Genomic DNA, 21,307 nt, shown 5'->3' with positions numbered 1-21,307 from the left:
AAGAAGGACTGGCCTGAGAAGATACACCCAGAGTGCAACAGGGTTTTCGTAGAACGACTTTTTCGTCAAGGGTTTGTCTCATAGTGCTTTAGAGTCTTAGTGAGCTAACATGCTAATGGGAGGCCTAACTGGTAGACACTGAGGACAGAATTTCATTTTCAGAGCAGCAGCTCAATCCTGGCACAATCTTTGTTCTGGGCCAAAGGCTTAGATTTTCTTCTAAAACATTTTCCTGCAGATCTAGTGTTTCCAAAGCATGAATGGAAAAAAATGGCAAGAAAAAAATCAATGGATTTAAATACTAAATTTATTTTAATGAACATATTAATATTACAATGTTTCAACATTTGTAAAAGTTAAACATGGAGAGTGTTCAAGAGGAAATTAACCAGTTCTTGGAGATAGTGAGGACTTTCCAGCATTCCTGCGACATAAAATCCAGCACCACTATCCTTTCTCTAGTTTAACTATCACAGACAGTAGCATTCTGCTTTGGCCATCCCCTGCTGAGTTACCAAGCAACAAATGACCATCCCCAGCCTGAAGTCTACAGAACCATCCTAAGTTGATTCTAAACTGCACATGGTGCCCAGCCATGCTTATACCAAATTCACAAGCAAAATTCTGCTTCCCTTCTTCCTGGATTCTCTACCCCAGTTTCTTATAATATGCATCCTGGTCATATATCTAGCCATGTGGGACTTTTTATTGTGCCATATTTCTGTTTCTGGGACCTGAGAAAATATAAGAAGAGTATCAAGGTTTTTTTTTCTTTTTTATTGGTTATTTTTATTTACATTTCTTTTTTCCCATTTTTATTAAATTGGGTATTTCTTATTTACATTTCAAATGTTATTCCCTCTCCTGGTTTCCTGGCCATCAGCCCCCTAATCCCTCCCTCTCCCCTTCTATATGAGTGTTCCCCTCCCCACCCTTCCCCTATTATGGCCCCTCCAACAATACCCTACACTGGGGGTACAACCTTGGCAGGACCAAGGGCTTCCCCTTCCACTGGTGCCTCAACAAGGCTGTTCACTGCTACACATGCTCAAGTTTTTTTAAAACTGTCCTTCACAAGCCTTTTCTGCATCTTTTTCTTCTCAAGCCTGAGTCATCAAGGCATACAAACAACTAAAGCAAGAATTGACCTTGTCCTAGAGACATTCTCCAAGGAACATCTAGAACAATGTGTGAGTAAATATATGGACACTGTGGCCCAGTAAAGTCTACAAAAACTGGAAGAATTGGGGAACATGCTGGCTTCTCACTCTCGCCCTGATGCCAGGCTCTAATGTTGAGCCTATAAACTATAAACGACAAGATCTTATCCACATGCTCTCCCTGTGAGAATTTTCCAAATGATTTTCTCTGTCAATAAAAAGTTCAGCAGGGAAAGAGATGTTCCAGTAGATTAGGTTAAGAACACTGACCTTCTAGATCATCGGTTGATTTTCCCCCATTTAAATGCTAATACGCCACCAAGAATAACAAGAAACCAAGGAACAATGAAAGCATCAAAGCCTGGTAGAAAAGAGACATCAAATGACAACTCCCTCTATGATGTTTCATCCGTATGACAATAAGTAAATGCTCCAGAAAAGAACAGAGAGTGGAAAGTATTCTCAAGATGACTTCCTTTTTAAATTTTATTATTGTATATGTGTGGCTGTTTCATCTACACATATGTCTGTGCAGCATGTATGTGCAGTGCCCACGAAGCCAGAAGGATCCCCTCAAATTGGGGTTACAGGGGGTTGTAAGCAGCTCAGGGAGTGTTGGAAATTGAACCCAGGTCCACTAAAAAGCAACAAGCACTCTTAGCTCCTGCACCATCTCTCCAGTGCTGAAGAAAATACACATTTTATACTAAAACCTGAAAGAGGAATTTGAGTAAGTATCTGAAGGCCAAAAAGGCCATGAGAACCAAAGTATAAAATAAATCCAAGAAATACTCTGCTTAAAGAAATCGTGGAAAAAGACACTAGAAAATATATGCAATAAATTAACAAAAATAAAGAAGGAATTTTCCTCAAAAAGATATAACTTCCACTAAAGAGTCCATCTAATGCTCAATAAATGTTTGAATGAAAAGCCTATTACCCAGACTTTAAAATATACATATTATATATGCCAAAATTCCAGCCCATGAACTAAACCAGGAAGATCTCAAATTAGATGTGATCTTCTGTGAAAGTCCTATAATCAATCTTTTCTTTGGGAGAGACTTCCAGAAGTTTCTGCAAGAATCAATTCAAATGCATCAATGAAAGGGGTGCTCAAATCTGAATCCATGGGAAAAATGGAATCTTCAAAGTGCAAGAAATGGATTTTTTATGATAGAAATTTATTTCTCACATTTCTGGAAAGTATTAATCTGAAATTTGGAGGATAGAATTGATAATCAGACCATAGCAAGCCATGACTTTAAGTTTAATTACCTCTTTCAAAGGCCCATTATCCATAGGCAGTCCCAATGGGGAGAGTCAAGGCTTTAACATATAAATTTGAGAATGGGGAAGAAACTATATGATTTGTAATACAAGTCTGTCATAGAAGAAAGAATTCGATGTGGGGGAAAAAACCCAGCAAAAATAACAAAATGGAAAAGGAAGAAGCATGTTCTTGAGGTTCTGTAACCATGGGTGGATAGCCCAAGCACTATTGGCATAGGGTCACATTTATGAAGTAATCGTTTACACTGTATGCAAAACTCCTAAAAATTAACATATAGCACAGAACCATAATTTTAGAAGGTCAAAGATACAGATATTTTTGGTCCTATGGCCAGAAATTTGCTAACTGACCGGATATCTTTAATGTGCTGTGCTATGAACAAGAATCAAGCCTGAGTCATGCCATGGTCAGGGTTTACAATGACTTCTGTCTAGAATTGCTCTGATCTAACTCCAGAGCTATGGACATTGCATTACCCAGACAAAAATTCTAGGAAGAGGATGACCAACAGAAGAAAGTGAAATAAGTTATCAGGCTCATGGAATGGAGTAAGGTAGATCTCATCTGTGAGTTTGCAGTCCACAGATTCAACCAACTTAACCACACATCAAAATAAATAAAATGAAACTGGTGTTTGTCAATCTTGCTTTTTAAAAAAAAAACCAACTCATCCTTTCACTGAAGGATTTTAAGAAAATCTTTGAAGTTTTCATTGTGGAAATCCTTTACTTCCTTAGTTAGGTTTCTTCCCCGGTGTGTTATTTCCTTTGAGGCTATTGGGAATGAGAGTGTGTCCATGACCTCTATCTGTACCTTAATGGTGTATAGAAAAGCTTGTGGTTTGTGAAAGTTGATTGCGTATCCTACCACATCAATGAATTTATTTATTGTGTCTAGACTCATTCTGGTAGAATCTTTTGGGGTCTCTTACATAGAACACCATGTCTTCTGCAAAGAGAAAGTTTGACTTGCTCTTTCCCTATTCGTCCCTTTACTATTGTTCCCTTGTGTTATTTCTCTAGCTAGTACTTCAAGCGCAAAACTGAACAGGAGTGGAGATAGAGAATAACCTTGTTTCAGTCTTGACTTCAGTCAAATTGCTTCAAGCTTATCTCCACTTAGGATGGCGTTGGCTCTGACCTTCTTATAGATAGCTTTTTATTACATTGAAGTATGTTCCTCTAGTCCTATATTCTCTAGAACTTTTATCATGAAGGCATGCATGTAGAATTTTTTTTCAAAAAGTCTTTTCTGCATCTATTGAGATGATTGTATGCTCTCTTTCTTTTTCTATTTTTTTTTGTTTTTGTTTTTTTGGTCTATTTATTTATTTATGATTTTGGGGAGATTAGTTTTGCCAAAGGTTTGTCAATCTTACTCATCTTTTCAAAGAACCAGCTCTTAAATTACTTGACCCTTTATGCTATTTTATTTGTTTCCATTCCAATGATTTCTGTTCTGATTATTATTATTCCTTGCCATTGACTGAGAGTAGATTTGGTTTGCTTTTGTTTTCAGATTTTTGAGTTGCATCAGTAAGTAATTTATTTGTGCTCTTTCTGAGTTTTGGTGTAGGCACTTAGGTCTATACATTTCCCTCACATGGTGGCTTTCAACGTGTCCTTGAGACTTTGCTGTGCTGTTTTCATTTTCCTTTAATTCCAGGAAATTACTTAATTCTTTCTTAGCTGCTTCTTTGACCCATTCTTCATTAAGCGAGTTGTTTATTCTCCATGAGTTTGTGCATTACTAGAGATTTGTTAGAGGTCAGTTTATGTTTTATGGAGTTTTAGTCAGAGAAGACACACAGAGCTACTTCAATTTACAAAGCTTTGTTTTGTGTCATAGGATGTGTTCTGTTTTAGAAAAGCTCCCTAGTGCATCTAAACAGGATGTGTATTTTTTATTGTTTGGGTGGAATATTCTACAGATATCTCTTAAGCCCATTTTCTTTCCTGGACTTGTCTATTTGGTGTTCTGCGTGTTTCTTAGAAGAATCTGCATAGTTTCTACCCAAAGTTTGGGGAAATTGAAGATCTTGTTGAATATCAGGTCCATGTCACTGACAGGATCCTTTCCCTCATCTATGTTTGTAAATTGGAGGTTTGGCTTTCTCCATGGTTGTCTTACACTTCCTGTATGTTCCTTTCCTGTGGTTTTTTTTTAATTCATATTTCTTGCTTATTTTGTCTAGATTACCTACTTTGAGTCCTGATATGCTGTCTTCTGCTTGATTATTCTACTTGTAAAGATATCCTTTGGGTTTCTAGAATTATTGGATTTTTTTCAATCCCATCTTTATTTCAGTAGGTGTCCACGTCAATGTTTCAATCTCCTCACTGAGTTCCAGTCTTAAGTCTTGGATGTCATTTCCTTTAACCTTGTGTTTGTACTTCCTCTTCCTTCAGCATTTATTCTTAAGATTTTTTCTTCTTAATTTTATTGGTGTGTGTGTGTGTGTGTGTGTGTGTGTATGTGTGTTAAACATTCTGAATTTTTAATGAAATTTATGATTGTTCTTTTAAATTCTGTATCGTGGGGTTTATTTTTAGCAATTCTCATTGGTAAACATTTCTATAGAACTGGTAGGTTTCACAGAAAATACTGCCTTGACCATTCATGTCATTGATGTTTTTGCAATGAGATCTGGGCACCTGGATTTTGTGTTGTTGTTGTTGTTGTTGTTGTTTTTGTTGTTGTTGTTGTTGCTAGTTCTGTGTCTGATATGGACAAAGCAGATTGGGGCAGAAGAAAGGATACATTGGGCCTAAAGGTTGAAATGGCCTGGGTGGAATGAACTCAAGGAGACAGGGAGGACTGAGTTGGTTAGCAGAATGTATGTCTTGGTTTAAGCCTGGAGTGTGTGTGGTGAGGGGTGGGAGGGAGGCGGGGCATAGCTCTGTCTGGATATATAAGTTAGATGTGTTGTGGGAGAGGTCTGTGGGTGCTGACTGAGTATCAAGTCTGAAGCAAAAGCAACAAGTAGTCTTGATCACAGAGCCATGTACACCCAACTAGATCATAGGTTGGTGGTTCTCAGTCTACCTCAGAATTGAGGGAAACTTGGGTTTAAAGCCCCACCTAGTGATAAAACAGCAGAAGTAATTCAAGGCTCACTTTCTGCACAAGTTATATGTTTATCTGTACTCTACCAATATGCCAGCCACACGAGGAAAAAGCAGAATAGTTTTCAACATAGGACTAGAATTCTTTACTCATGTATATCAGTGGCAATGAAGAGACAAAACTTTCCAGCCCCATTAATGATTCTGTGAGCTTATAGATTGCTCTTTACTAAGATCTACAGTGTTCAACACTCTTAGATGAAATGGCTACTATTAATTGTCAATGTCATAAGATCTAGAATCATGTAGAAAGGGGCATGACTCAGTTCCAGGGTGCTTACCTAGCATGCACAAGGTCTTCTCTTCAATCTGCAGCATCCCAGATACAGAGACAGACAGACAGACAAATAGAACACACAGAAGATAACCCCCTGTCCTTCCCTTTGAGGAGATATTCAGTTTAGGCAAGCCTTCTGACTTATCTGTGAAGGACATCTAGATGACCTTACTTGAGGTTCAGAAAGATCAGTCCTAGTGACCAGACTACAAAGAAGAACAACAGCTGAGTCCTAGAATCACCTCTCACTGCTTCCGGAGTGCAGATGCCTTGTGAGCAGCTGCCTAAAGTGCCTGCCTCTGTAGACTCCCCACCATGATAGACTTGCACAGTGGAACTCTCCAAAATTAACAATTCCTTAAGTTTCTCTGTCAAGGAATATTGTCACAGCCTCAGAAAAAGAAAGATAACTAAGGCATTGGTCATTATATAAATGCAGATTAAATCTACAGTGATAATCAAAATTGTGATACAGCCAAATCACTTCTAGGAGCATGCCCGAGGAATCTAAGTCAATGTACTACAGAATTATGTGTGCCTCAGTGTTTACTCTGGTGCTGATTCCAATAGGCAAGTCATAGAATCATCCAGGATATTTATCAACAGATAAATGAGTACAGAAGCATTGCATGCTTACAATGGCATTTACTAAGTTGTAAAGAGAATTACATTTAAGCCAGCTGTGGGTAATTATGTGGAACTTAGTACTTTCACTTGTAGTGCAATCAGCCTGATACAGAATGGTAAATATCACATTTTCTCTCACACTTAGAAACTAATTTTTATATGTGACATGAGGGTAGAAGAGGCATGTGGGGGTTGATTGTATACCTGGAAAATAGAAACCTCTGTTTAAGAAATGCCTCTGTCCAGAGCTTCTAGGGACTAAGACACTACCCAAAAACTATACATGGACTGACCCTGGGCTCCAACCTCAGAGGTAACAATGAATAGCCTAGTAAGAGCACCAGTGGAAGGGGAAACCCTTGGTCCTGCCAAGACTGAACCCCCAGTGAACGTGATTGTTGGGGGGAGGGCGGTAATGGGGGGAGGATGGGGAGGGGAACACCCATATAGAAGGGGAGGGGGAAGGATTGGGGGATGTTGGCCCGGAAACTGGGAAGGGGAATAGCAATTGAAATGTAAATAAGAAATGCTCAATTAATAAAGATGGAAAAAAAAGAAAAATGCCTCTGTCCAATTGTTTTATGGACATGTCTGTGGGAGAATTTTCTTGATTGCTAGTTGATGTGGGAGGGCCTTGCTCACTATGGGCAGTATCATCCCCAGGCAGGGGATAGACTGTATACAAAATACAGCTAAATGTAAACCTGGAATCAAACAACGCTCCTCCATAAATTTTGCTTCCAGCTCCTCCTCAAGTTACTGCATTGCTTCCCTGGATGATGAAACATAACCTTTGAGACAAAATGACACCATTGCTCTCCAAGTTGCTCTTGGTCACTGTGTTTACTATGGTAACAGAAACCAAACTGGAATGGCTCTAGTTGGGAAAAGAAAGAGATTGAGTGCAAGGGAGAAAACAGGTGAAAGAGTTGAAGGGGGAACCATTACATTTCCTGCATGCAGTACAATTAATTACATTAATTCAATTAAGAGATCGGTTAACTAATTAAATACAATTAAATGCCAGCATAACACACATCCCTATGAGTATACACAAACAACATTAATAAAAGATCAAAATTCCCACCAAAAAATATTTTTATATACTGAATGAAGCAGGTATTTCAATGTGGAAAAAAATTAGTCTACTTGCTAAGGCATCAAGAAAGCTGATCACAGAGTGGCACTAAAGATCAATTATAAATATGTTATTAAAGTATTAGAATCAGTGTGTACATGGTGGGTGCAAGGCACTAGAAAATTAAAACTGGACAGAATGTCAAAACTTCTGAGACTTTATCCAGTGGCCCCTGTATGAGCCCATGGGAGCTCACTTCTGAGGATACTCAATAGAAAAAAAATCCCAAGAACCCACATCCTGTAGGAAGAATACACCTGGCCTTCATGCTTCAAGGAGAAAGATGGAGTCTAGAAGAGAGACGGAGTACAACGTTGTCTACCAGAGGAACAAATTCCATCCCTGAGTCCCACACATATTTTATGAACCCGAGACGGTAAAGTTCTAAGGTCTGCAGCAAAGACACAGCTAGATGAGAGGAGCAAACACCTGCCCTGACCAGACAGCTCACTGCTTGGAGTGCTGTGCCTCCCTCCACAGGCTTTCTGAGTCCTTACAGACAGATCCTATCTGGGGCTACCTTGCTAGGAAACCCTCAGAACTCCCCATTCTAGAAAACACAACAGGAATCAAGATTTTGGAGTTTCCAGGAGCACAAACTCGAGCTGCAGGTAAACAGACACCAGGATTGGAAATCTCTCAAGACAAATGGTCAGTGGGCCAGCTGGAGCATTAATCTAGATTAACTCCTCCCTCTACCTCATTTATAAATTTATGCAGCCATACCTCTGTATAAATCTAGCTGTTCTCTGTCTTTGGGATTCTTCTCTCTCCTCAGTCTCCTACGAGTTTCTCATTCTCTCTGTTCTCTGTTCGCAGCTTACAAACACCATGAAGACTCTCCACCTTCTGTTGCTGATATCTGGCCTCCTCTCCGTGTTGGTCAAAGGTAAACACCATCACCTGCTAGAGAACTAACCAGGGCGAGGGAAACAGAGACTGGGGAAGGCTGAAGGATGCTGCTTTGAAGGCAGCATTCTTGAGAGAGAATTCAGAGGGCAGTGGCTGCATTGATGACCATAATGTCTATAAATTCTACCGTGGGCACCATGGGTCTGATCATGGCATGGATGCAGGCTTGTCCCTGGCAGCTCCCAGCACCTCATCATTTGTTTATGTCATGAGTGTGAAGGAACTGTCTTTGCAGAGAGGCAGCCATCATGTTTGCTCCAAGTGAAATACATCGCTTCTCCCAAAAGTTTGTCAGGCAGTCTTATGACTAACCAGAAGATCTGACAGTCAGGAAAGACTTTATTGTGACAACCAAACACATTTTCCAATGAGGAGATCTCTTCTTGTACAGGGAGTCTGGCTTTGTCTCACAACAGAGATGTCACCTCTCTGAGCCAAAGTTGTCCTGATAAGAAATCTTACAATAGGAATCAAGAACGCATTTGAACCATGCAGTTGTGGCCCACTAATCCCAGCACTTAGGCAGGGGCAAGGGCAGGGGCACATGCAGGCAGCTCTCTGAATTCAAACAACCTGGTTTATATAGTGAGTTGCAGGACAGCCAGGGCTACACGAAGAAACCCTGTTTCAAAACAACAAACAAACACAAACAGAACACGTTTCAACTTCTGCACTCTCACACACTGAATCTTGGATAAATCATGTTTCCTGCCTTTGTTATTTCATCCCTGAAACAGGGCTCCTCTAGGAGGAAGAGGCTGGCAAAATTTATGGGAAAAAAAGTTATTATTCCTGTCTGCAGGCTATCACTTTATCTTAGAGATTTGCCTTGTTATTTATGGCAAATATATTTGCCCCAGTTTTCCTTTCTGAAGCCTCTTGATCAAGGTTTTTCCAGGCATCTGGTTGTGGCTCATTGCAGAGGTAATCAGCTTCCTGAATTGAAATGTTTAGGAACTAGTAAATGTCAGAATTTTCTGAATATTAAAGAACACGATGTTTAATTTGTCTGGATTTACAGTGCGTGCGTATATGCGTGCCTATGTTCGCGCATGTGTGCGTGCACGCGCGTGCTGGTTTCACTGAGAAAATAAACTTGTCGTTTCTTTCATATGTTACAAAGTCAAGATAGTTTTAAAACATCTTTTTCTCATATTTACATCTGCTAACTGTCAGCTTGTTTCTGAGTACCTTACTCAAAGACGAAAGAACATTCTGGGTACGAATGGCCACATGTTCTTATCTACCCTAAGAAAGGAGCAGGCATCCAGGGACACAGGCATTAAGATTGCTGCATTTGTCAGATGAATTGGATTCTAGTTTTCTCTTGTTTTTTTTTTTACTAGATTCCGGAATCAAAATAAGGATGATGTCAAATAAGGAGTTTGCTAGTGTTCTTTGCCCTTAAGTATCGTGGAAAAATTTGAGGAACACCATTTATTTTTTATTCTGATTCTTTAAGGATCTGGTTCAGGTCAGCTGCGAATCCACACTGTCCCAGTGGTGTTTTCCTGATGGGAAAGTCTTTTTTTTTTTTAACTTTTGTCCCCAGTACTGGGAGCTTTCTCTCTCTCTCTCTCTCTCTCTCTCTCTCTCTCTCTCTCTCTCTCTCTCTCTCTCTTCTCTCTCTCTTTTTTTTATTAACTTGAGTATTTCTTATATACATTTCGAGTGTTATTCCCTTTCCCGGTTTCCGGGCAAACATCCCCCTAATCCCTCCCCCTCCCCTTCTTTATGGGTGTTGCCCTCCCCATCCTCCCCCCATTGCCGCCCTCCCCCTAACAATCTAGTTCACTGGGGGTTCAGTCTTAGCAGGACCCAGGGCTTCCCCTTCCACTGGTGCTCTTACTAAGATATTCATTGCTACCTATGAGGTCAGAGACCAGGGTCAGTCCATGTATACTCTTTAGGTAGTGGCTTAGTCCCTGGAAGCCCTGGTTGCTTGGCATTGTTGTACATATGGGGTCTCGAGCCCCTTCAAGCTCTTCCAGTTCTTTCTCTGATTCCTTCAACGGGGGTCCTATTCTCAGTTCAGTGGTTTGCTGCTGGCATTCGCCTCTGTATTTGCTGTATTCTGGCTGTGTCTCTCAGGAGCAATCTACATCCAGCTCCTGTCGGCCTGCACTTCTTTGCTTCATCCATCTTGTCTAATTGGATGGCTGTATATGTATGGGCCACATGTGGGGCAGTCTCTGAATGGGTGTTCCTTCTGTGTCTGTTTTAATCTTTGCCTCTCTATTCCCTGCCAAGGGTATTCTTGTTCCCCTTTTAAAGAAGGAGTGAAACATTCACATTTTGATCATCCATCTTGAGTTTCATTTGTTCTAGGCATCTAGGGTAATTCAAGCATTTGGGCTAATACCCACTTATCAATGAGTGCATACCATGTGTGTTTTTCTGTGATTGGGTTACCTCACTCAGGATGATATTTTCCAGTTCCAAACTTTTGCCTACGAATTTCATAAAGTCATTGTTTTTGACAGCTGAGTAATATTCCACTGTGTAGATGTACCACAATTTCTGTATCTATTCCTCTGTTGAAGGGCATCTGGGTTCTTTCCAGGTTCTGGCTATTATAAATAAGGCTGCTATGAACATAGTGGAGCACGTGTCTTTTTTATATGTTGGGGCATCTTTTGGGTTTATGCCCAAGAGAGGTATAGCTGGATCCTCAGGCAGTTCAATGTCCAATTTTCTGAGGAACCTCCAGACTGATTTCCAGAATGGTTGTACCAGTCTGCAATCCCACCAACAATGGAGTAGTGTTCCTCTTTCTCCGCATCCTCACCAGCACTTGCTGTCACCTGAGTTTTTCATCTTAGCCATTCTCACTGGTGTGAGGTGAAATTTCAGGGTTGTTTTGATTTGCATTTCCCTTATGACTAAAGATGTTGGACATTTCTTTAGGTGTTTCTCAGCCATTCAGCATTCCTCAGCTGTGAATTCTTTGTTTAGCTCTGAGCCCCATTTTTTAATAGGGTTATTTGTTTCCCTGTGGTCTAACTTCTTGAGTTCTTTGTATATTTTGGATATAAGGCCTCTATCTGTTGTAGGATTGGTAAAGATCTTTTCCCAATCTGTTGGTTGCCGTTTTGTCCTAACCACAGTGTCCTTTGCCTTACAGAAGCTTTGCAGTTTTATGAGATCTCATTTGTCGATTCTTGATCTTAGAGCATAAGGCATTGGTGTTTTGTTCAGGAATTTTTTTCCAGTGCCCATGTGTTCCAGATGCTTCCCTAGTTTTTCTTCTATTAGTTTGAGTGTATCTGGTTTGATGTGGGGGTCCTTGATCCACTTGGACTTAAGCTTTGTACAGGGTGATAAGCATGGATCGATCTGCATTCTTTTACATGTTGACCTCCAGTTGAACCAGCACCATTTGCTGAAAATGCTATCTTTTTTCCATTTGATGGTTTTGGCTCCTTTGTCAAAAATCAAGTGCCCATAGGTGTGTGGGTTCATTTCTGGGTCTTCAATTCTGTTCCATTGGTCTATCTGTCTGTCTCTGTACCAATACCATGCAGTTTTTATCATTATTGCTCTGTAATACTGCTTGAGTTCAGGGATAGTGATTTCCCCTGAAGTCCTTTTATTGTTGAGGATAGTTTTAGCTATCCTGGGTTTTTTGTTACTCCAGATGAATTTGCAAATTGTTCTGTCTAACTCTTTGAAGAATTGGATTGGAATTTTGATGGGGATTGCATTGAATCTGTAGATCGCTTTTGGTAAAATGGCCATTTTTACTATGTTAATCCTGCCAATCCATGAGCATGGGAGATCTTTCCATCTTCTGAGGTCTTCTTCAATTTCTTTCTTCAGAGTCTTGAAGTTCTTATTGTACAAATCCTTTACTTGCTTGGTTAAAGTCACACCGAGGTACTTTATATTACTTGGGTCTATTATGAAGGGTGTCGTTTCCCTAATTTCTTTCTCGGCTTGTTTCTCTTTAGTGTAGAGGAAGGCTACTGATTTATTTGAGTTAATTTTATACCCAGCCACTTTGCTGAAGTTGTTTATCAGCTTTAGTAGTTCTCTGGTGGAACTTTTGGGATCACTTATATATACTATCATATCATCTGCAAATAGTGATATTTTGACTTCTTCTTTTCCGATCTGTATCCCCTGACCTCCTTTTGTTGTCTGATTGCTCTGGCTAGAACTTCAAGAACTATATTGAATAAGTAGGGAGAGTGTGGGCAGCCTTGTCGAGTCCCTGATTTTAGTGGGATTGCTTCAAGTTTCTCTCCATTTAGTTTAATGTTAGCAACTGGTTTGTTGTTTATGGCTTTTACTATGTTTAGGTATGGGCCTTGAATTCCTATTCTTTCCAGGACTTTTATCATGAAGGGGTGTTGAATTTTGTCAAATGCTTTCTCAGCATCTAATGAAATGATCATGTGGTTTTGTTCTTTCATTTGTTTATATAATGGATCACGTTGATGGTTTTCCGTATATTAAAAGATCCCTGCATGCTTGGGATGAAGCCTACTTGATCATGGTGGATGATTGTTTTGATGTGCTCTTGGATTATGTTTGCCAGAAGTTTATTGAGTGTTTTTGCGTCGATATTCATAAGGGAAATTGGTCTGAAGTTCTCTTTCTTTGTTGGGTCTTTGTGTGGTTTAGGTAGAAGAGTAATTGTGGCTTCATAGAAGGAATTCGGTAGTGCTCCATCTGTTTCAATTTTGTGGAATAGTTTGGATAGTATTGGTATGAGGTCTTCTATGAAGGTCTGATAGAATTCTGCACTAAACCCGTCTGGACCTGGGCTCTTTTTGGTTGGGAGACCTTTAATGACTACTTCTATTTCCTTAGGAGTTATGGGGTTGTTTAATTGGTTTATCTGTTCCTGATTTAACTTCGGTACCTGGTATCTGTCTAGGAAATTGTCCATTTCCTGCAGATTTTCAAGTTTTGTTGAATATAGGCTTTTATAGTAAGATCTGATGATTTTTTGAATTTCCTCTGAATCTGTAGTTATGTCTCCCTTTTCATTTCTGATTTTGTTAATTTGGACATACTCTCTGTGTCCTCTCGTTAGTCTGGCTAAGGGTTTATCTATCTTGTTGATTTTCTCAAAGAACCAACTTTTGGTTCTGTTGATTCTTTTTATGGTCCTTTTTGTTTCTACTTGGTTGATTTCAGCTCTGAGTTTGATTATTTCCTGGCTTCTACTCCTCCTGAGTGTATTTGCTTCTTTTTGTTCTAGAGCTTTTAGGTGTGTTGTCAAGTTGGTGACATATGCTCTTTCCTGTTTCTTTCTGCAGCACTCAGCGCTATGAGTTTTCCTCTTAGCACAGCTTTCATTGTGTTCCATAAGTTTGGGTATGTTGTACCTTCATTTTCATTAAATTCTAAAAAGTCTTTAATTTCTTTCTTTATTTCTTCCTTGACCAGGTTATCATTGAGTAGAGCATTGTTCAATTTCCACGTATATGTGGGCATTCTTCCCTTATTGTTATTGAAGACCAGCTTTAGGCCGTGGTGGTCTGATAGCATGCATGGGATTATTTCTATCTTTCTGTACCTGTTGAGGCCCGTTTTTTACCAATTATATGGTCAATTTTGGAGAAAGTACCATGAGGAGCTGAGAAGAAGGTATATTCTTTTGCTTTAGGATAGAATGTTCTATAAATATCTGTTAAGTCCATTTGGCTCATGACTTCTCTTAGTCTGTCTATGTCTGTGTTTAATTTCTGTTTCCATGATCTGTCCATTGATGAGAGTGGGGTGTTGAAATCTCCTACTATTATTGTGTGAGGTGCAATGTGTGTTTTGAACTTTAGTAAGGTTTCTTTTACGTATGTAGGTGCCCTTGTATTTGGGGCATACATATGTAGGATTGAGAGTTCATCTTGGTGAATTTTTCCTTTGATGAATATGAAGTGTCCTTCCTTATCTTTTTTGATGACTTTTAGTTAAAAATTGATTTTATTTGATATTAGAATGGCTACTCCAGCTTGCTTCTTCTGACCATTTGCTTGGAAAGTTGTTTTCCGGCCTTTCACTCTGAGGTAGTGTCTGTCTTTGTCTCTGAGGTGTGTTTCCTGTAGGCAGCAGAATGCAGGGTCCTTGTTGCGTATCCCGTTTGTTAATCTATGTCTTTTTATTGGGGAGTTGAGGCCATTGATGTTGAGAGATATTAAGGAATAGTGATTATTGCTTCCTGTTATATTCATATTTGGATATGAGGTTATGTTTGTGTGCTTTTCTTCTCTTTGTTTTGTTGCCAAGACGATTAGTTTCTTGCTTCTTCTAGGGTGTATCTTGCCTCTTTATGTTGGACTTTACCATTTATTATCCTTTGTAGTGCTGGATTTGTAAAAAGATATTGTGTAAAATTGGTTTTGTCATGGAATATCTTGGTTTCTCCATATATGTTAATTGAGAGTTTTGCAGGATACAGTAACCTGGGCTGGCATTTGTGTTCTCTTAGGGTCTGTATGACATCTGTCCAGGATCTTCTGGCTTTCATAGTTTCTGGCGAAAAGTCTGGTGTGATTCTGATAGGTCTGCCTTTATATGTTACTTGACCTTTTTCCCTTACTGCTTTTAATATTCTTTCTTTATTTTGTGCATTTGGTGTTTTGACTATTATGTGACAGGAGGAGTTTCTTTTCTGGTCCAATCTATTTGGAGTTCTGTAGGCTTCTTGTATGCTTATGGGTATCCCTTTCTTTAGGTTAGGGAAGTTTTCTTCTATGAATTTGTTGACGATATTTACTGGTCCTTTGAGCTGGGAGTCTTCACTCTCTTCTATACCTATTATCCTTAGGTTTGATCTCCTCATTGAGTCCTGGATTTCCTGTATATTTTGGACCAGTAGCTTTTTCTGCTTTATATTATCTTTGACAGTTGAGTCAATGATTTCTATGGAATCTTCTGCCCCTGAGATTCTCTCTTCCATCTCTTGTATTCTGTTGGTGAAGCTCGTATCTATAGCTCCTTGTCTCTTCTTTTGGTTTTCTATATCCAGGGTTGTTTCCATGTGTTCTTTCTTGATTGCTTCTATTTCCATTTTTAATTCCTTCAACTGTTTGATTGTATTTTCCTGGAATTCTTTCAGGGATTTTTGCGATTCCTCTCTGTAGGCTTCTACTTGTTTATTAATGTTTTCCTGTGTTTCTCTAAGGGAGTTCTTCACGTCTTTCTTGAAGTCCTCCAGCATCATGATCAAATATGGTTTTGAAACTAGATCTTGCTTTTCTGGCGTGTTTGGATATTCCGTGTTTGCTTTGGTGGGAGAATTGTGCTCCGATGATGCCATGTAGTCTTGGTTTCTGTTGCTTGTGTTCCTGTGCTTGCCTCTCGCCATCAGATTATCTCTAGTGTTACTTTGTTCTGCTATTTCTGACAGTGGCTAGACTGTCCTATAAGCCTGTGTGTCAGGAGTGCTGTAGACCTGTTTTCCTGTTTTCTTTCAGCCAGTTATGGGGACAGAGTGTTCTGCTTTCGGGCGTGTAGTTTTTCCTATCTACAGGTCTTCAGCTGTTCCTGTGAGCCTGTGTCTTGAGTTCACCAGGCAGGTCACTTGCAGCAGAAAAGTTGGTCTTTCCTGTGGTTCCGAGGCTCAAGTTTGCTCGTGGGGTGCTGCCTATGAGCTCTCTGCAGCGGCAGAGACCAGGAAGATCTGCTCTGCCCTTTCCGGGAGCTTCCATGCCCCAGGGTTCCAGATGGCGTTTGGTGTTTTCCTCTGGCGTCCGAGATGTGTGCAGAGTGCAGTCTCTTCTGGTTTCCCAGGCGTGTCTGCCTCTCTGAAGGTTTAGCTCTCCTTCCCACGGGATTTGGGTGCAGAGAACTGTTTATCCGGTCGGTCCCTTCAGGTTCGAGGTGTCTCAGACGCAGCAGACCTGCTGCTCCTGGGCCCTCCTCTACAGGAACCCAGAGGCCGTATACAGTTTCCTCTTGGGCCAGGGATGTGAGCAGGGGTGGGCAGTGTTGGTGGTCTCTTCTGCTCTGCAGCCTCAGGAGTGCCCACCTGACCAGGAGGTGAGGTCTCTCTCCCACGGAGTTTGGGAGCAGAGAGCTGCTGCAGGCAGGGATCCGCAGGTTTGGGGCTCCCCCCCCCCCCCCCCGCTAAATACAGAAGTGCCTGGTCCTAGAGGAATTTTGCCTCTGTGTGTCCTGAGTTCACCAGGCAGGTCACTTGCAGCAGAAAAGTTGGTCTTACCTGTGGTCCTGAGGCTCAAGTTTGCTCGTGGGGTGCTGCCTGCGAGCTCTCCACGGCGGCCGGGAAAGTCTTTAACATCATTTCAGTTTCTTGCTTGTTGTAGGTTGATCTGTTTGAGTTGTTGATAATCTCTGAATTTAGTTCGGGTAGAAAAAATAAGTCTATGAACCTATCATTTCTTGCAAGTTCCCGTTTACTTTTTTTCAACAAAACTTTACAGTGTATTAACTAATCTATTGTAACACTACCTTTTCCATTTCTTATTTTATTAGGTTAGGATGCGAAATTCACTCTTTCATTTCTGTTGTCTGAGAACTTTGATTATGTTTTATTGCCTTTTCTGTGTTTCTCTGTTACTCTTCTGTTCATTAAAACATAAATCTGCTTCAGAATTCATAGTCTTTTCAGTCTGCTGTTGTCATGTTTGACTTGTTATTCTAAGATGTTGAGGCACATCATTCAATTGTTTATTTTAGATTTTTTTCTTCCTTTTAAGAATGCAAGTACTCATATAAAAGTTACTTTAGAACTGTCTTAGCTCTATTCCAAAGACTGTGGTCTATTTTGTTTGTGGTATGTGTATGTCCATTAGATTACAGAATTTTAAACTATTCTACTCCATTTATTTACCTGTCATGGAGAACATTATTTTTCTATTTCATTGTATTCCTACAGACTTTGCAGGTTTTCTTGCTATAGATTTCTGAGTGTATCTATGCTGTGGCTCAACATTGAATGTTTTTCCTCGACTTAACCCTAGTAGAAGAGGTGTATTGAAATCACCTACTACTATTTTGTCTAGGCCTACTTGTCCTTTTGTGTCCATTAATGTTTGCTTTATGAAATCAAGATCCCTGCTATTTAATAAGTATATACTTAGAACTATTATTTCTTCTTGATATTAATCCCCTTATTAATATGTAGTGGCTTCCTTGTTCTCTTCGAGTAATTCTTAATCGAAGTCAACTTTGTTGACTTGAAGTCAAAATGGTTGATCCAACATTCATTTGCTCAATACTTTGACCTTCAATATTTCTTTATCATTAGTATGTATGTGTTCGCTAATGAGGTGTATTTCTTGGAGAAAACAGATAGTTGCTAATCTGCCCTGCCTAGCAAAGTGATTTCTAAGACTGCTCAATATAAAATTATCTGCTAAGTGAGTATCAGCTCAACTTGAGTTTTAGAGTTCTCAGTCCCACAAATGGAAAGAAGCTATACAAGGAAAGGTAACTGTGGAATTCTCGCTAACAATAACCCAATAGCTTTGAATTATCAATCTCTGCAGTTATACCCCATGTCTAAGAAAGTGAAGAAAACAATCTCCTCACATTTCTGAGTAGTTGGAGCTTGAAGTCAAAGTGACAGCAGTTTTGGATTCTGCTGAGGGATGTCTCCTTAACTGGCAGCTGTGTCTTCTCTCTGCCTTACCACTCAACTAATTCCTATGTGACTATATCTACATTTCTTTTCAAAGAAACCTTATGAACCCTGATAGCTTCCTCCCATATCATTTAATAACATTACCTCTAAAGGGTCTATCTTCAAACAGTCAAATTCATGAGAACAGTGTTGCTGAGATGGGAAAAATGAAAATGTTAGGAGTAATTGAGAGAATGGATTAGTGTAACTACTACAGGAAACTGTTCATTACTAGGAATTTCCTCTAAAAATTATAATGCAACTCAAATGCATGGCTACCAATCCTAGTACTTTGTATACAAGAGAAGCGAAACTCATATGCCAAAGACACATTAGCATTCTAATATTCATAATAGTACTGAGAAACTTCTATGTTTAGAAGTAGAGCAAGAATAAAGCCTGGAAGGTGGATTTGACATAAGATTGAAGCTATTACCACTTAGGGTCATCATGGGCAGATTAACCAGGAATCATATACAGACAATGACTATGAGCAGGAAACCAGACAGGTGGGGGTTATGTTGCAGCCAAGTGGCTCCATCTAAAGTCCTTCTTTTAGCAGAGTATCAGATAGGGTTATCAAAATGTCTACTCATCCTCTTTTACCTCAATCTCAATGGCAACAGAGTCCAAGACAAGTTTCTCTATAATGGATTTATTCCCTGTGACACCTAGTAACCACAAGCCCCATTTGGACATTGAGAACTGACATTGCTGATGAAATGATGTTTTAGCTTTATCCAGATACTGGCTCCTATAGTGGAAATAACAGAACAGGAGTAAGGAGTAGAAGACCAGTGAGAAGCATCTTTTATTCTTGGATGATGGGACACAACTAAGGTGTTCTTAATTTGTTCCTGAGACTCAAATTTTGAATTCGACATTAGAACCTGAACATGACTGATTAAACACAGGAAGTGGAGTACAAGAACAAGGACATAACATAAAGAAATATTGGAATGAAATTATTAAAAATCATTTAACTTCCTATGACTAGACTCATTGTAAAAATTTTAAGAATAAGACCCTGTGGCTCGAGACCCCATATGTACAACAATCCCAAACAACCAGAGCTTCCAGGGACTAAGCCACTACCTAAAGACTATACATGGACTGACCCTGGACTCTGACCTCATAGGTAGCAATGAATATCCTAGTAAGAGCACCAGTGGAAGGGGAAGCCCTGGGTCCTGCTAAGACTGAACCCCCAGTGAACTAGACTGTTGGGGGGAGGGGGACAATGGGGGGAGGGTGGGGAGGGGAACACCAATAAGAAAGGGGAGGGGGGAGGGGGATGTTTGCCCGGAAACTGGGAAAGGGAATAACACTCGAAATGTATATAAGAAATACTCAAGTTAATAATAAAAAATAAAAAATAAAAAAAATAAAAAAAAGAATAAGACCCTGTGTAGAAATTACTAGGTGAGCAATTTCAATCCAAATAAAAACATCTTCCAACACAGAGTCACACAGTGTTAAGGTGCCCTGTCTCTCAGGTTGGATATGGCCTGTTATTTTAGCCTGTTCAGGTTTCTATCACAAAATGTCACATACCAAGGGTCTTCAATAGTAGATAATCATTTTTTCATAGTACTAGAAAGTTGAAAGTTGGGGCTACAATGTTAGCAGCTCATGTGGTTCCTCCATTTGGTTTGTTGATGACACCTCTCTCTTGTATCTATACTCAGCTCTCTTCCTTTGTAACTATCTACATATTCTCATGAAGGGCACCAGCCATGCTCTATTTAGCTATGATGAACTGTTTCAAAAGTCTAGAGCAATTACTGCTGCCTTCTGAGGCACTGGGTTTCAACACAAGATTTTCCAGGTACATAAACACCAAGACTAATGTATTATTTACTTTCTTAAGAAGAAAGGCAATCATAGAAGAAAGGGTTTATTTATTTGTGTTTATGGTTCTATAAGGACATAAGAGTCTATCCTGGCCTGGAGGCCTCACAGCAATCAGCAGGTATAGTAGCTACAACAGGGTCCTGAGAGGTTATACTGAATACTATAATTCTGAAGAACTAGGAGTATGGCAAGACCTTAAAATGTCAATACTAGCCACCGTGACATACTTCCTCCAATGGATAAGTATAAAACACCCCAAAAGAAGCTATCATAGAAACCAAGTGTTCAAATACAGGAGACTGTGGGAGGACCTCTCATTCAAATAACTATGAGTTATGAAGCAAGGTGATAGCTCATTAAATACATAGAAAACTACTCAAGTACCTATCCATTAGAACTTCATGGCACTGAACAGAAGTCATAATAAATTCTAACTGTAGAAAATTGATATTATCATAGAGTAAACATCATTTCATCCTGACAGGAAAGGATGCAAAGTTCCAGTAGAAATAGAGTTAGAGAGGTTGAAGAGCTGATATTAAAGAGGTAAGGGCCAGTCTAGCTAAAGATAGATGGTGAGTAGATGCATCACAAAGTTCTCACAGCCACAGATTCTACTGAAGCATTGCAAACTGAAAAAAATCATTCTCGCATTGTGGTAGAATGAGTTTTAAAATGATCAGGAGTCATCATTTGATTTCCCTGTAAACCTCAAGGCCTCTCAGTAAAAGAAAACCATGTTCAGAGTTTTGCTGCTCTACCTGACTAATGAGCTGTTCACAGGTCTGCTTTTCTTGGTTGTCTCCTAGATTGATTATCTTGGAAGGGAAAATTCTCTTGCGAGCTTTGCAGATCAGTGTCTCTCATCCTTAACAAAAGCACTAAAATCATTGCACAGACAGCTAAAATATACTAACACCTGTGTTCTCTTCTTTCAGGTGTTGGCAGTCACCCTGGTACAGTTCATGTCAGGTTCAAATGTATACCAAAAATAGCAGCTGTTTTCGGCGACAATTGCCCTTTCTATGGCAATGTGGATGGTCTCTGTAATGATAAGAAATCTGTATGCTGCATGGTACCTGTGAGGCTGGATAATATATAGAGCACTGAAGCCATATGAGGAATATTTTACCATTGTTTCAATAAAGTGAATAAAATCTGCCCACTCTTTGAACCAGATTTCTGCAAAACAACAATGATGGACTGTTTTCTATTGATGCTATATATACACAAATAGATGGCATCTTAATTCTTAATGATGGGTCTATAAGAATTCCTAAATTATGCTAGTAATTATTAAGACTATTATAATAAATACTGCTATTAAG

The 21,307-nt window shown here is 39.6% G+C and overlaps 2 protein-coding genes across 1 annotated transcript; one reads left to right on the top strand and one right to left on the bottom strand.

The window, feature by feature from the left end:
- The window catches only part of Erich1 (glutamate-rich 1), a gene marked incomplete at its 5' end in the record, with an annotated part of 52,793,804 nt that overhangs the window by 5,286,373 nt on the left and 47,486,124 nt on the right, over positions 1-21,307 (bottom strand).
- Positions 8,384-21,172, top strand: Defb50 (defensin beta 50). The gene is given in 2 exon segments (NM_001037513.2): positions 8,384-8,510; positions 20,918-21,172. Coding segments are annotated over 2 exon segments (222 nt in total). The 5' UTR covers positions 8,384-8,452; the 3' UTR covers positions 21,082-21,172.

This window comes from Rattus norvegicus, chromosome 16 (assembly GCF_021556685.1).
Source record: "Rattus norvegicus strain SHRSP/BbbUtx chromosome 16, alternate assembly SHRSP_T2T, whole genome shotgun sequence".
Classification (NCBI taxonomy): domain Eukaryota; kingdom Metazoa; phylum Chordata; class Mammalia; order Rodentia; family Muridae; genus Rattus; species Rattus norvegicus.
Note: the sequence above shows the minus strand (reverse complement) of the source record. Positions and strands in the feature narration are given on the sequence as shown.